The sequence below is a fragment of the Saprolegnia diclina genome (genome assembly GCF_000281045.1).
Source record: "Saprolegnia diclina VS20 unplaced genomic scaffold supercont1.30, whole genome shotgun sequence".
Lineage (NCBI taxonomy): Eukaryota > Oomycota > Saprolegniomycetes > Saprolegniales > Saprolegniaceae > Saprolegnia > Saprolegnia diclina.
In genome coordinates, this window is record NW_008246097.1 from 592,908 (window position 1) to 606,634 (window position 13,727).

Genomic DNA, 13,727 nt, shown 5'->3' on the forward strand with positions numbered 1-13,727 from the left:
CATTGAAGAGGCAGTTGGCTCAAAGCTTGCAACGTGCGGCCACGGCACGTGCGCACGGTGTGGACACGCCCTTAAATAGTGTTGATGGTATAATGTGTCAGAGGTAATGTATCTAATGTGACAGGATATGCAATGCGACGATGCAAGGTGCGACCACTGACTGGGAATCCGCGCATCTAATTGGCTGAAATCATCGCCGAGGAGAGAGCTTTCGGGGTCCCTTGATCATCGATGCCATCGAAGAAGCGGCGCGGGTTCCGGCGCAAGGGAAGCGACGGCGAGGGCAGCTCGAGCGAGAAGGGGGTACCGAGCCCGACGGCAAGCGGCCGACCGAAGCTGCTCATGGGGCGGCCGGCGCTGGGCATCCGCGCGCTGGCCTCGTCGGCCATGGACCCGGCCAACCTCTTTGGCTTTGGCGACGTGTACCTCTCGGACCTCTCGAGCTTGCGCCAGTTTGAACTCATCAACCTGCAGCCGTTCCCGGTGCGCGTGGACCTGAAGGCGGAGCTGCGCAAGCCGTTCCATGCCAGCACGTGGGGCTTCCAGACGCAGAACGAGAACCTCCCGGACGACGACGGCGTCGAAGAGTCGCATCTCGTCCGAAGCATGTCCAAGTCGTCATTCTCGTCGTCGCTTGCCGACACGGTCTTTCTCGACGAAGGCTTTAACGAGCTTTTCAACCAAATGGGGCTCATCGACTCGATCGTTTTGCAGCCCAACCAAGCGCAGCGGCTCGTCTTCTCGATCTGCGTCAAGCACGAAGCGTCTGGTACCGCAGCCAAGCCGTCAACAGGTTTGACGTCCAAAGCAAATGCTGGCGACGACTCGTCTGACGAAGAGCGTCTCTACTTGAACGAGAGCTCGTTCGCGGCGCTCTCGGGGCGGCTCATCTTTTCGACGACCATCGTGTCGCCCGATCGGTCGCCGACGTCGCCAGTTGGTGCGCTCGACGCGATCACGATCCCGATCCAGGGCAATGTCTGTCGATCGCTGCTGCGCCTCGACGTGAAGGAGCTCCACTTTGACGACTGCATCCCCGGCGGGTCGTACGTCAAGGACTTTACGGTCTGGAACCGGTCCGAGATCCCGCTCGTCTTTCGCATGATGTCGTCGATTCCCGACGACCAAAAGGCCATGCTGACGTGCTCCGACTACAATTCGGGCTATGCGATGGGCGAGAACCCGTTCCAAGTCGCCGCGTACGGGCACATGCGCGTGCGTGTGACGTACCGCCCCGTCGAGGTACTTGCCTTACACTACTTGTTCTCTGTATCTGGAAACACTGTTTCTAGGTCGGCGAGCATAGTTTTGAGATCCTCGTGCAAAACCTCCACGACTCGCGCAACGTCAAGACGCTCAAGGTGCACGCCATCGCGTCCAAGGAGCACCACCGGTTCAGAAATCCTGTGCATCTTTTGTCGTCTGATGCTCGATGTCTAGCGAGGGTCTCTCGATCCGGGAGCCGAACGGGTCCTTCTTGATGAGTGGGAGTCTCATGGACTTTGGGGACTGCTACACGGGCATGCCAACCCCCAAGATCGTGCTCGTCAAGAACATGACGGAAGCGCCGCTCCATATCGAGCTCTCGAGCGACCGGCCGAAGGAGGTCACGTTTGAGCTCAAGCTCGTGGGCAACAACCGTGCGCGGTCCTCCCGGTCCATGTCGACGATGCGAGGCCTGGGCTTTGACGAGCCGCTCTCGCCGACCGACTCGCGCCTCTCGCTGTCCCCGACGGCCACGTCGCCGACCAACAGCGTGTTCTTCAAGACCGAGAACGGCGACAGCGACGACGAGCCGGACGAAAACGACGGCGACGACGAGGACCTCAACTTTAGTCGCAAGCGCAACTCGTTTGAAGACACGCTTTTAAGCGAAATGGAAGACGCGGACGACGACATGGAGTTTGACGGCGAGCGGCCCGCGCCGCCGCCGAGCCCGAGCAGCCCCAAGACGCACGACGAAGGCCACGCGCCCAACAAGGCGCCGCTGCGCGCACGCTCGTCGCGCAAGCTTATGCGTGTGCATTCGCGCGTCAAGGACCTCTCCGAAAGCGGGATTGAGAGGTATCTGCGTCGTCTTGTCTCGTTTTGTGTAGAAATAATGTTGTGCATTAGCAGTGGCGCCAGTGTCTGCTCGTCGCCCGAGCGCAAGTCGTCGAGCCTTGTGCGCACCAAGACGGGCGTGCGTCCCGCGCTCGATGATCACGTCAACAACTACCTCGTCGAGGCGCTCGACCTCGCGCCTGGTGTCGAGCGTACGATCGTCGTGTGGTATACGCCGACGCCGTCCGACGTGTTTGACGTCAAGAGCTGCCGCCTCACGAAGCAGAGCTTCCGGCTTTCGTTTCGATGCTATCAAGTCCAAGGTGCGTGGACGGGCTCGAACCAGCGCGTGTACGACCGCAGTTTGGGCAAGTCGCTCCACGCGCGGTCGCGGACGTGTACGTCGTATGTCACGATGACGCCGTCTGTGCTGCACTTTGGCGACTGCAACATTGGCGAGCTCCGGTCGAGTGCGTGTACGCTCACGAATCACTCGGAGCTCCCGACCGTCGTCAAGCCGTCGGTCGTCTCGAAGGTCGTCTCGACGGTCCCGAACGACGAGATGCAGCTCGGTCCGAAACAGTCGCTCGAGATGAAGATTGAGATCATTCCGCGCAAGGTCAACGCCAATTATACGCGCGTGGTCAACGCTGTGAATCTCAAAAACAAACTCAACGTCGCCCAAGTGTGCGTGCGCTCGAGCAACATGGACGCGCACCACGTGATTTACCACTCGCTCTTTTACAAGCTGCACACGCCGTCCAAGTCGGCGTTTCTCAATTTCGAGCACGTGGCCGCCAACTCGATGAGCATCAAGGTCTTTACGCTCGAAAACATCACGAGCGCCGTGCTCCGGCTCCGCGTCCAGAGCAGCGACCCGTCGCGCGTCCAGCTCTACTACATTGCGGACCACGCCAAGACCGCTCTCGCCCTCTCGCTCGTGTCGCCTGCCGTGTCGCCATTGGCTGCGTCGGCGCCAATCGATTCGCCGCTTGTGTCGCCGGCGCCCGTGGCCGTGACCACCGCAAGCGCCACGTCGTCGTTGCACATGCCGCCGACGCAGACGATCCGCCGGCGCCGCTCGATTGGCAGCATCAAAGAGCTCAACGCGCCCAAGAAGACCACCGAGCTCTCGCGCCTCCAAGAGCTCTTGTCGAAAAAGAAACATACAACCAAGCGCAACGGCAGTCGGTCGACGACAGCGACACCGGCGATGCCCACGACGCCCCTCGCGGGCTCGGCGACGCCGACGCCAACGTCAACGTCGACGATGCCGTCGGTGCCGACCGTCGTCGAGCGAAGCAACGGTAATGGCGCCAAGAAGGAGCTCGATGCGGTGACGTCTGATGTCGTCGGCATGTTTGAGTCGCTTCGCTTTGACGCCGAGCGCGAGAAGGACACGGTGACCTTGATCCGCGAGCGCGTCCGCCGGTTCCACCAGCTCGTCGCCGACAAGCACCTTGTGCCCGTGCTCACGACGAAAGAGTGGAACGTTCGCATTCCGGCCAAAGGGTCGCTTCCGATCCTCGCGGTCTTCACGCCCAAGGTCGGGGAGGAGACGCCTGAGAAATCCCGCGTTGAAAAGTACAAGGTGTTTGTGACGCTGCCGGCAGGCGGCAACCAACAGGGGCGGCACCCGGACCTCTCGGCGTCGGCGTCGCTCGGGCACTCGCTGCACCCGTTCGACACGCGGCCGTCGGTGCGCGAATTGCTCCTCAAGAGCCGCGTGTGTCGCTCCGTGCTGCAAGTGAACCAGAAAAACATCAACTTTGGGCGCATCACGACGTTCAGCAAGAGCTCCAAGAAGGTGCTGGTCCGCAACGGGTCGGCGATCCCGCTCGTCTACATGATTGAGAAGACGGGGTCGATCTCGTCCGGGTTTCTCGAGATCAAAGACGGCGACGTGGGCGTCATCAAGCCCTTTGGCGCGCGCCACGTGTGCTTTGAGTTTCAGCCAACACTCGCGGGTCCGTTCGAGGAGAAGCTCAAGATTGTCAACGTCCAAGACGTCGAAAACTCGGTGTTTGTCACGATCAAGGCCAAGGTCGTCAAGCGCGAGACGTTCAAACTGCCGCAGGCCGGCCAGCCCATCTCGGTCGGCACGTGCCTCGTCGACGAGCCGAGCGACGCATTCAAGCTCACGATCCGCAACATGAGCCGCAAGAAGCGCGAGTACGTCATCGAGGTCGACACAGTGACGGGCTTTTCCGTGCCGTCGCTACGCCCGACGTTCTCCTTCAACTTGGATGCCATCCCCGCGGCCAACATTACGCAAGCGCAGGAGAAGAAGCTCGACGAGGAGCTCGAGAAGCTCGAGCACAAGCTCCGAATCGCTGTCACCAAGAAGAAGGAAGACAAGATTGGGAAGCTCAACTCCAAGATCAGTCACGTCAAGGCGCTTTTATCGGGCGAAGGCAGTGCCGAGACGGGCAAACACCCGCCACGGAGCAGCGCGTCGGCGTACGACAGCGGCAACAGCGACACCGAGTCCGAGTCCGAGTCGCGGACGCCGCTTCGGCGCCAGGTCGTTCGCCGGCGGTCGGTGCCCACGGTCATTCACAACACGTTGCATTTCACGCTCGAGCCCGAGTCGACGGGACGCATTGTCGGCACGGTCGTCTTCAAGCAGGAGGGCGACGTCGTGTCGGCGAAGAAAGCGGGTCCGCACCGCCGCCGCCACCACGGGCGCCGCGGCAAGGGCGGCATGTTGCCGCCGACAGCGGCCCCGGGCGCCGCGACCCCGATCTTTGGCGTCGGCAAATTCCTCTTTTACGAGCAGCAAAATAAGGACGTGATGAAGGAGCTGCAGTACAAGGCCGACGTGTACCTCCGAACACCCGCGGGCGAGAACGCCTACTGCCGTGTCGTCGGCAAAACGCTGCTGCCGCCCATGCCGTTCCGAGACCCGGTGCCGAGCAAGCCGGCCATTGATCGGTTCCAGGTCAGCGTCGGGCAGCTTGGCGCGACGCGGCCATCGACGCTGCTCTTGCCGATCGAAGAAGCACCGAGTGACGCGCTGGGATGGCTCCTCGAAGTGCGCCCGAAGGAAGCAAGCACGCTCGAGCTCAAGTGGGTGCCGTCGGACGCGTTCCAAGATGTTGTCGGGCTCGCGATCGACATGGCCGACGACGTGCCCATGGCGCTGCCTCAAAAGCTCGCGATTACGCCGGACACGGCTTCGAACCTGCACGTGCGCTGGCATTTTGCGGCCAAGTCGGGGATCGAGGCCACGGCACCGCTGGCGACAACGCTGGGAAAGCTCGCGCTGCCGTCCGAGTGGAAGAAGAAGGGCGAGTTTCCCGCTGGTCGTCTCGTGCTCAGCGATGGCAAGTCGACGTCCAGCGTCGATGTCACGATCGTCAAGACGGTCCAGCGGTCGCTCCATCTCGAGTCGGACCGCGTCGACCTCGGCGAGCAGCAGCTTGGCGCGGTCGTGCACGGCGTCTTTTACGTGTGCAACGCGTCGTCGACGCCGGTCAAGTTTCTCGTGCTTGTCTCGTCGATTGGCCCGGATGACGCGCCGGCAAAAGCGACCAACCTCGTGCTCCCGACGGCGACAGGGCGCGTCGAGGGCAATGGCCGCACGCCGATCCGGTTCACATACACGGGCACGAGCTCGGGCAAGCACACGGAAGCGATTCTCGTCCGCAACCTCAACGACCGGCTCGACTCGACGACGGTCAACATCAACGTCCGCGTGACGCGCCCTGTCTACGTGCGCATCCCGGAACTTGACCCGCATTTTACGGGGCAGCTCACGGACCTCAACATTGGTGCTTGCTACGTCACGGCCGACGAGATCGACGGCAAGTTTAGCAAGGTGCGCAAGATCACGCTTGTGTCCCAGGTCACGGAAACGCTCCTTCTGTGTGCGTCGTCGAACCTCAAGACGCAGTGCTACGTCTACGAGGACGCGGCGCTGCAGCACGACGCGACCAACATTGTGCTCCCGGGCATGGAGGCCACGGACCTGTACATTGCATTTCGGCCGCGCTTGCCCGCCGACGCGTTCAAGACGGGGGCGTCGCGCGACCTCATGGGCGGCATTCGCATGCAGCTGTTCCGGGAAAAGGACGCGCTCGAGGACCGCGTGCTGGCCGCCGAGTTTACCGTCAAGTTTGTCGGCGTCGCGGGCGCGAGCTTGGCCACCGTGGTGCCGCGCGAGATTGACTTTGGGACTGAGCTCAACATTGGTCGGCTCCAGCGCTGCAAAACCCACGAAGGGGGGTTTGAGCTCACCAACGTCAACAAGTCGCTGCCATTGACGTACCGCGTGTACGTTGCGGCCGTGCACGAAGCTGGCTACTCGGACGACGACGAGTCGCTGCACGTGTCGCTCCGGCATGAAAAGGGCGAGATCCCGCCGGGCGAGTCGTGCCGCATCGACTTTAACGTGGCGGCGTTCACGCACGGCCTCTTTCGCCGGCGCATCGTGGTCGAGAACGTGTACAACCCGCAGAACGTCAACACGGTCGACGTGGTGCTCTTTGTCGACAATGGCAGCATCGCGTGCGACGTCGTACCGCGCGCGGCCTTGTACACGCTGCAGGACCGACTCCGCGCAATGCTGCAAGGCGATTTGTTTGCGACGAAACCCAGTGTCCTCGCGCTCGGGACGGTGCCCGTCATTACGAGCGAGCCCCTCGGCTTGGCCGCCAACAGCGACAACCAGCGCCAGTACCGCATCTTTCAGCCGTCGACGGTCGCAGACCACCGGTGGTACGTCTCGCTCGTGAACCGCTCGTCGCGCGCCGTGACGCTGCGCCCGATCTCGAACCTCCCGCTACTTTTTTCGTGGCTTGTGCTCGATGCACCGGCAGCGAGCCGCGTCCCAACGTTTGCCAATGGGATCACGGCGACCGATGCGCGCGAGCTCTCGGCGGTGCCCAGCAGCAATGCGAGTGCCGTCGGCCTCTACACGGGCCCGGTGTTTACGCTGGAGCCGCACACGATCGTGGTCGTCGCGACACAGTTTGCGCCGGTGGCGTGCTCGGACCTCTTGCCGATCGATGCGATGGACGCGGGGAAGACCGTGCCGCTCCAAGGCATGATTGCGTTCCAGAGTTTCGAGGACCACCACGAGCAGTGCGAGGCGACGACGCTCGGCGTGCTGCCTGTCACGGGTGTCTACGGCGAATCGCGCCTTCAAGTGCTCTCGTCGCACATTTCGCTCGGCAAGATTGGCTACTCGACGGCGTGGTCGCCGTGCACGTTTGAAGTGGACGTCAAGAACGTGGCTGATGTTCCGGGCCTCTTTTGTCTCGGACCGCTCCCGCCGTGTTTGGTGCTGCTCGAGATTCATAGCGCGGCGCGCGTGTCGTCTCCGAAGTACAGTCATTGTGACGACGACGACGTGTCGACAACGGGCGTCGTCTCGCTCCAAGAGCAGCTCGCAACGGCGCTCTCGGGTGCTGTCTCGGACGTCTTTTACGAAATCGAAAGCCGAGCGACCGCGACATTGGTGTTCGAGTGCCTCCACACCCCCGAGGTACCTCTCTCTCGTCAAGTGACTTGGTATGATGGCGTCGATGCTAGTACCTTGGCGCCGGGCGGCACGAGCTCAGCTTGAGTCTCTTCAACTTTCACAACCCGCACAACACGCAGGTCGTCACGGTCTCGGCGCATGTGATTGCGAATTACATGGACATTGCGCTCGAGAGCGACTGCGTCCGGTCCGACGAAGCGCTCGTCGCGTACGTGCCTCCGCTTGTGCTGCCGAGCGACGCGCCCTCGGGCTTTCTCTGCACGATCCACAACGTGTTTGACGACGACCTCGAGATCAAGCTGTCGTGCCATGTATCCGACGCGCTCGCAAGGTACGTTCTTCTTCTATACAAAGAGCATATCGTATGACAAATACGTAGTGTGCTGGAAGTGGCTGTCGTGTCGCGGTCGTCCAACACGCCACTGACGGCGCTGACGCTGCCACCCGGCGAGCACGTGGACGTGCGTGTGCACTGCAGCATGCTGCCGGGGGCGACGTGGACGGACCTCCCGTTTGCGTCCTCAAGCGACGGCTCGCGCTTTGATGACGCGTGCGATTTTGGCATGCTGTGCATCGCTGCGACCGCTTTGGACTCGGCGGCGCGCATCCGCGAGATCGCAATCAAGGGCGCGCTTGTGCTCGGGCAATCGTTCAGCCTCTCGGCGCGCCAGCTGCGGTTCCACGCCAACCCGCTCCCGCGCTCGAGCTGCTACCAGTTGCAGCAAAGCTCGGACTGCTTTTGGATCCAAAACCCGTCGACGACGCAGCCGCTCACGTTTGAGGTCACGTCATACTCGACGCACGTGCCCGGGCTCTGCTTTTTGCACAAGGAGACGTCGGCGGCGGCGATGGGCGACGTTCTCTGCGCCGTTGTGACGCCGTCGACGGGCACGATTGCGCCCAAGAGCTCGATGAAGGTGCTCGTGCATTTGGAAGAGTGCACGCACGCGGCCCACGAAGCACACAGCGAGCCACACTGCATGCTCCTCTCGGTGCGCGATGTCACTGCGTCTAGCTCCTCGGCCCTCATTGACGTGCTGCTGGTCATGGAAGAAGCCGAGATGGCGGCGCTGCCGCCCGCCGTCATCCAGAGCGCCGTGTCAAAGCGCCGGCCACGCCTCGACACAACGTCGTCCAGTAACAGTATGCAGCTCGAGGAGAACGTCGCAAACGAGTCTGCGGTCGTGGAGAGTGACGCCGTGTCGTCACCGTCGCCGCCACCGTCCGAGGTGCTCGAGGCCGCGACCGATGCACTTTTGACGGTACGCGGGTGCACGCCGGCCGAGAACTCGACGCTCGACAACACGCTGTACGTCATTGACGTGGGGCAGCACACGGTGCGCGCGGGCGGCGAGATCGAGTGGGAGATTACGCTGCACAACGAGCAGGAGAAGAGCGTCGGGTACCGGTTGTACCTTGCGGACGCCAAAGCGTCGTCGTGGCTGCGCCTGAGCAAGTCGCAGGGGTCGCTCTTGTCGTACCAGACGATCGTGCTCCGCTTTGCGCGCGACGTGGTCGGCGTCTACAGCACGTTTCTCGTGCTCGAGAACGTCGGCAACCCGAGCGATCTCAAGCTCATTCGCGTCAAGATGGAGGTGATTGCGGACCTCAACGCGCTCCGGGCCATGGCCAAAGACAAGTCGGACACGAACCTCTTTCGAGTCCTCGTGTCCAACTACTCTGGCTCGAAGCGGCAGCGGCGCAAGTCGTCCGAGTTTTCTCTGACGCCCGAGGACCCGCCGTCGCGCTTGGAGATCGAGTACGGCGACGTCTTTTACGACAAGCTGTACCACAACCACTCGGTGCTGCTCGAGAATTTCTCGAGCTTGTCGCTCGACTTTATGCTCTCGAGCAACGGGCGGCCGCACGAAGTGGGCTTCTCCATGTCGCCGACCTCGTTCAACGAGATTAGCAGCGTGACACTTGGCGCGTACCAGCGGCTGCAGGTGTTTCTCAACTTTCGACCGGCGCCCAAGAAGGCGACCGCGACCGCCGAGAGCTGGGTGCGCAACATTGAGGTCTACGTCAACTGCCGGCTCGTCAAGGACTTTCGCGAGACAGTGTTTTTGAAAGCAACGTGCAACATGCCGCAGCTCCACGTGCACATTGCGCACGCGCAGCCGACGCTCGGCGACTGGCCGACGTACCACGAGCCGGCGCTGCCGTACTTCGCCGCGCAACCCACGTTCCTCGGCATGGGCTTTTCCGCGCCCGAGTCCATCTTGTGCGAAGACTCGCCGACCGAGATGCAAGCCGACGCCAAGTTCATCGTGCTCCGCAACGTGCGCAGCGACGTCAACGCGCACGTGGCGATCCGCAACGACAGCATGTTTTTCGAGGTGAGCGTCGACCACATTGTCGACGTCGACGGCGTCCTCGCGCCGCTCGCGCTGCGTGTTGCAGGCGACCAAAAGCACGCAACATTGTCGCTCAAGCTCGAACCGCACGACATTGCGGTGCTGCGGATCGAGCCCAACTTGGAGCTGCTCCGGAAGCACCGGCAGCAGTGGGAGCACAGCGTGAAGGAGCACATTGCGTTTTACAACATGAAGCAGTTTGCCGAGCACTACCACGTGTCGCTGAGCTTCACGCCGAGCAACATGTCGAGCTTCCTCAACGCGCCGCAGCTCCGCGAAGCGTACCCGTTCTCGACGCTGGAAGACACGATCGCCAAATTCCTCAAGGTAGATTGAGCTGTGAATCTCGAGCCGAGAGTGACGCAGTGTGTAGAACTTTCAACTGTTTTGGAAAGGCCTCCACACCGTGCTGCTCGACACGGACCTCGACGACGACAACCGCCGGTCGCTCTTGTACGAGCTCGAGCACGCGATCGACCTCGTCGTGCCCGTAAGTCCGCGCCCGCACGGCCGCCTCGGCCAGGCCACGATCCCGCAGTCGTACCGCGCGCTGTACTTTGACTTTTACTACATCACGGACGAGCTCATCTGGTACGGCGTCCGCAGCAACGCGGGTCGGCACACGGTGACGCTGGCCGACTTGGTCTACGGCGTCGTCTTTGGCCATGAGGTCTTTGCCTGCATCTTTGAGGCGTCAAGCGGTGCGTCGTCGACACCGACGACGCTCTCGCCGCTACTTCCGCTGCTGCAAAAGCACCGGCTCGAAAAGTTCATGGACGTCCGCCGCCTCCTCCTGCCGTGGACACGCCAGCTCGGGTACTTTTTGAGCTTTTTTCCCGAAAACCAAGAGACGACGCTGCCGCTGCGCCAGCTCTACGAGCCGCTCAAGCGCTCCGACCTCCAGCGATAAGCCGCCGCAATACAAGTGTTGCATATACCACAATGGTTCTTGTCTCTATGAGCCCCACTCGGCGGGCAGAATGGCAAACGCGGTCGGCGGCGGTGGCCGCAGCGACGGCGGCAGCGAGAGGTCGGTGGAGGCTGGCCCGGCATGCGTCCACTGGCCGTCGGTCCGCGCCGCGCCCGTGTCGACCGCATCGTACCACAGCTTGACGTTGGCCTTGTGCGCTCGCCCCGAGAGGTGCTTCTTCCGCGCCTCGTGCGAGTCCGTGAACGACTTGTTGCAGTACGCGCAGACGTACGTCTCCTTGCCCATGCTGCACTGGCCGAAATCCCCGGAAATCCCAATGTGGTGTACCGTAAAATCGATCGAAATCCGGAAAAACGTCGGGGTCCGATGCGTGTTGTAGCAAGTAGGGGGTCGTCCTTGTTTGGTTCAAGGTAGATATTGCGCGATGGACCTGGACGCATGCTTGGACATCCTCAAGGCCCGCCAGGGCTGCGACCACGAGGAGCATGCTGGCCATGAAGCGACGCCCTGCGCCGTGGCCAACGTCAAGCAGACGCTCGCGCACGACTTGCACCTCGAGAGCTGCGTGCCCGAGGATGACGACCTGCAGGCGACGTCGACCCGTGGCTTGTACGATGCGTTCATGCGCTGCCAAAGCAAGCGCGTCGAGATCTACGCGCGCTTCGAGACGTAGGCGTCGCGAGCGTGCGTACTTCGTATGATGCGTGGTGCTAGGGGCTTTGTCGAGCTCATGTTCAAGGACGAGTTTGCCGTCTTTTGTACGCTTTTGGTTCGCCTTACCATGGGCTCATGATCCGGCGGCTAGCTCAAGAAATCACCAAGCATTTTGCGGCCGTGAGCGCCGAGATCAACCGCATCGAGGTCGCTTTGATTGCGATGCTCGTACCTCATGCAATGGTGCCAGGCGACGCTCCGCGCGCGCGACGCGACGACGCTCGCCGCCCTCATTCGCAAGGTCCAGATCCAGGAGAAGGAAAAGCTCCTCCTCGTACGACGACCATATCTCCCTACTAGTCATAAAAGGCAATACGTAGACGTCGGCCTTGCTCTTGGAGCGCATGCGATCCAAGCAGACGCGCGACGACGACGTGTCAGCGAGCATCTACGACACCTCGATCCGGTCCATGGAGGGTACCCACACCAAGATCATTGAAGCCATTAACGAGCTCCTCGTCGAGATGCAGTACGAGGTACGTGTCATCCTCGACCGCCTTGGCGCTGAACATGGTGCTAGGTGGCGGAGCTCGACGCTTAAGTGCAATGGAAACAGCTAGTAGACAGATTATGGACACGACGTCGTCCTGTATTGCGCTTCCTAGTCTTAGTCCGACTTGGCCTTGGCGGCCGCGGCCGACTCTTTGAGCGTAAAGATTTGCGCCGTCTCGGGCACAGCGCCGTAGTTGACAAAGAGGTGCGCAGTCTTGAAGAAGGCCGAGATGATGGGCTCGTCGTTCTTGCGCACGAGGTGCGGGTACGCGGCCGCAAAGTGCTTGGTGGCTTCGTTGAGCTTGTAGTGCGGAATGATCGGGAACAAGTGGTGGACCTGGTGCGTGCCAATGTGGTGGCTCAGGTTATCCACGAACGTGCCGTACGAGCGGTCGACGCTCGAGAGGTTGCCCTTGACGTACGTCCACTCCGAGTCGCCGTACCACGGCGTCGCTTCGTCGTTGTGGTGCTACAACCATGTGAGCGAGAACGACCACACGCTCGCTTCTTACCAAGAAGGTCGTGATGACGAGGAACGAGGCAAAGACAAAGAGCGGCGCATAGTAGTAGAGGCCCATGACGGCAAAGCCGAGCGAGTACGTGAGGTACGCGTACGCGGCGAAGAAGGCGGCCCAGACGCCGAGCGACACGATGACGGCCGAAGCGCGGCGAAGGAGGAGCGGGTCCCACTACCATGCGCATGAGTTTCGTCGGGTTGCAGCATCGCGTGGCATACCGGGTCAAAGTGGCTCATCGTGCGCGGGGCATACCCGACCTTCAAGTAGACAAACCACGCACCGCCGAGCGTGTAGACCTAATGCGCTCGTGAGCCTCGGAGAGCGCTGGTAGCGTGCAGCGTACCCATTGGCGCACGTCCTGGAGGTCCTTGACCGACCGGTGCGGGTAAAAGATCTCGTCCTTGTCGATGTTGCCCGTGTTCTTGTGGTGGTGGCGGTGCGTCACGCGCCAGCTCTCGAACGGCGTCAAAATCGCAGAGTGCATGATGCAGCCGATGATAAAGTTGACGCTGTGGTAGCGCGAGAAGGCCGAGTGGCCGCAGTCGTGGCCGACCGTGAAGAAGCCCCAGAAGATGACGCCCTGCACGTAGATGTAGGTGGCGCAAGCGAGCGCGTGGAGCAGAACGTTATCGGCAATGAACGGCGTCGAGCGCGCCGCGTAGAGCAGCGCCGCCGAGGCCGACGCGTTGAAGATCGCGCGGACCGTGTAGTAGAGCGAGAGGCCGAGGTTCGACTCGAAGCACGCGTTCGGGATCGAGTGCTTGAGCTCCGTGAGCGTCGGGAACTCGACCTTGGTCTTATCCTCGGTCATGTTACTGCTGCTCAGGAGGAATGATATCGGCCAGTGGCGGACGGATCGCGCCGGTTCAAGCTCGCGACCTTCTACGTCACAACCTCGGATCCGATGACGTCAACCAACTCTTGTATACAAACATCAAGTCGAACGGCGCGTTCGATTATTGATTGGACCTTTCCACGTCAAATTGGTTGGCGTTGACGGCCACTTGCGTGTAATCGCGCGCATGACGCACCTGCGTGTTGTACCGTGGTATACTTGACCATCGAAGCGCCACGAAGCTCCTTGGCGCGGCAGCCAAGAAGGGACGTGGTTGCCCTTGAGGGCAACGACAAAGCGCTGCGTAGTGTTGCGAAGAGCGACGCCAGCGTCGTGCGAGCAATGGGTGTCA

The 13,727-nt window shown here is 61.7% G+C and overlaps 4 protein-coding genes across 4 annotated transcripts; 2 read left to right on the plus strand and 2 right to left on the minus strand.

Annotated features, from left to right (window-relative positions):
- Positions 1-170: 170 nt before the first annotated feature.
- On the plus strand, positions 171-10,828 carry SDRG_09575 (hypothetical protein). The gene is made up of 7 exons (XM_008615520.1): positions 171-1,242; positions 1,293-1,393; positions 1,441-2,064; positions 2,116-7,531; positions 7,579-7,859; positions 7,908-10,212; positions 10,259-10,828. Exons 1-7 carry the CDS (start codon positions 232-234, stop codon positions 10,793-10,795), a joined length of 10,275 nt encoding a protein of 3,424 aa, XP_008613742.1. The 5' UTR covers positions 171-231; the 3' UTR covers positions 10,796-10,828.
- A 12-nt stretch (positions 10,829-10,840) lies between these two features.
- On the minus strand, positions 10,841-11,101 carry SDRG_09576 (hypothetical protein; the record flags this gene model as incomplete). The annotated part of the gene is made up of 1 exon (XM_008615521.1): positions 10,841-11,101. One exon carries the CDS (start codon positions 11,099-11,101, stop codon positions 10,841-10,843), a length of 261 nt encoding a protein of 86 aa, XP_008613743.1.
- A 57-nt stretch (positions 11,102-11,158) lies between these two features.
- Positions 11,159-12,215, plus strand: SDRG_09577 (hypothetical protein). The gene is made up of 6 exons (XM_008615522.1): positions 11,159-11,485; positions 11,531-11,574; positions 11,622-11,677; positions 11,721-11,804; positions 11,851-12,006; positions 12,051-12,215. The coding sequence occupies exons 1-6, from the start codon at positions 11,241-11,243 to the stop codon at positions 12,069-12,071; spliced, it is 606 nt and encodes a 201-aa protein (XP_008613744.1). The 5' UTR covers positions 11,159-11,240; the 3' UTR covers positions 12,072-12,215.
- SDRG_09578 (hypothetical protein) lies at positions 12,073-13,449 on the minus strand. The gene is made up of 4 exons (XM_008615523.1): positions 12,884-13,449; positions 12,759-12,836; positions 12,535-12,711; positions 12,073-12,491 (listed from the first exon to the last, which is right to left on the minus strand). The coding sequence occupies exons 1-4, from the start codon at positions 13,349-13,351 to the stop codon at positions 12,138-12,140; spliced, it is 1,077 nt and encodes a 358-aa protein (XP_008613745.1). The 5' UTR covers positions 13,352-13,449; the 3' UTR covers positions 12,073-12,137.
- Positions 13,450-13,727: the final 278 nt, after the last annotated feature.

Excerpts from the sequence above, each read along its gene's own strand:
- SDRG_09578 (XM_008615523.1), bottom strand. The coding sequence starts at position 13,351 with ATGACCGAGGATAAGACCAAGGTCGAGTTCCCGACGCTCACGGAGCTC. Across the intron at positions 12,837-12,883 it reads TCCAGGACGTGCGCCAATGG|GTCTACACGCTCGGCGGTGC; the intron begins GTACGCTGCACG and ends CGAGCGCATTAG. Across the intron at positions 12,712-12,758 it reads CGATGAGCCACTTTGACCCG|TGGGACCCGCTCCTCCTTCG; the intron begins GTATGCCACGCG and ends TGCGCATGGTAG.
- SDRG_09577 (XM_008615522.1), top strand. The coding sequence starts at position 11,241 with ATGGACCTGGACGCATGCTTGGACATCCTCAAGGCCCGCCAGGGCTGC. Across the intron at positions 11,486-11,530 it reads ATCTACGCGCGCTTCGAGAC|GGGCTTTGTCGAGCTCATGT; the intron begins GTAGGCGTCGCG and ends GCGTGGTGCTAG. Across the intron at positions 11,805-11,850 it reads AGAAGGAAAAGCTCCTCCTC|ACGTCGGCCTTGCTCTTGGA; the intron begins GTACGACGACCA and ends GGCAATACGTAG.
- SDRG_09575 (XM_008615520.1), top strand. The coding sequence starts at position 232 with ATGCCATCGAAGAAGCGGCGCGGGTTCCGGCGCAAGGGAAGCGACGGC. Across the intron at positions 7,532-7,578 it reads AGTGCCTCCACACCCCCGAG|TACCTTGGCGCCGGGCGGCA; the intron begins GTACCTCTCTCT and ends CGTCGATGCTAG. Across the intron at positions 10,213-10,258 it reads CGATCGCCAAATTCCTCAAG|AACTTTCAACTGTTTTGGAA; the intron begins GTAGATTGAGCT and ends CGCAGTGTGTAG.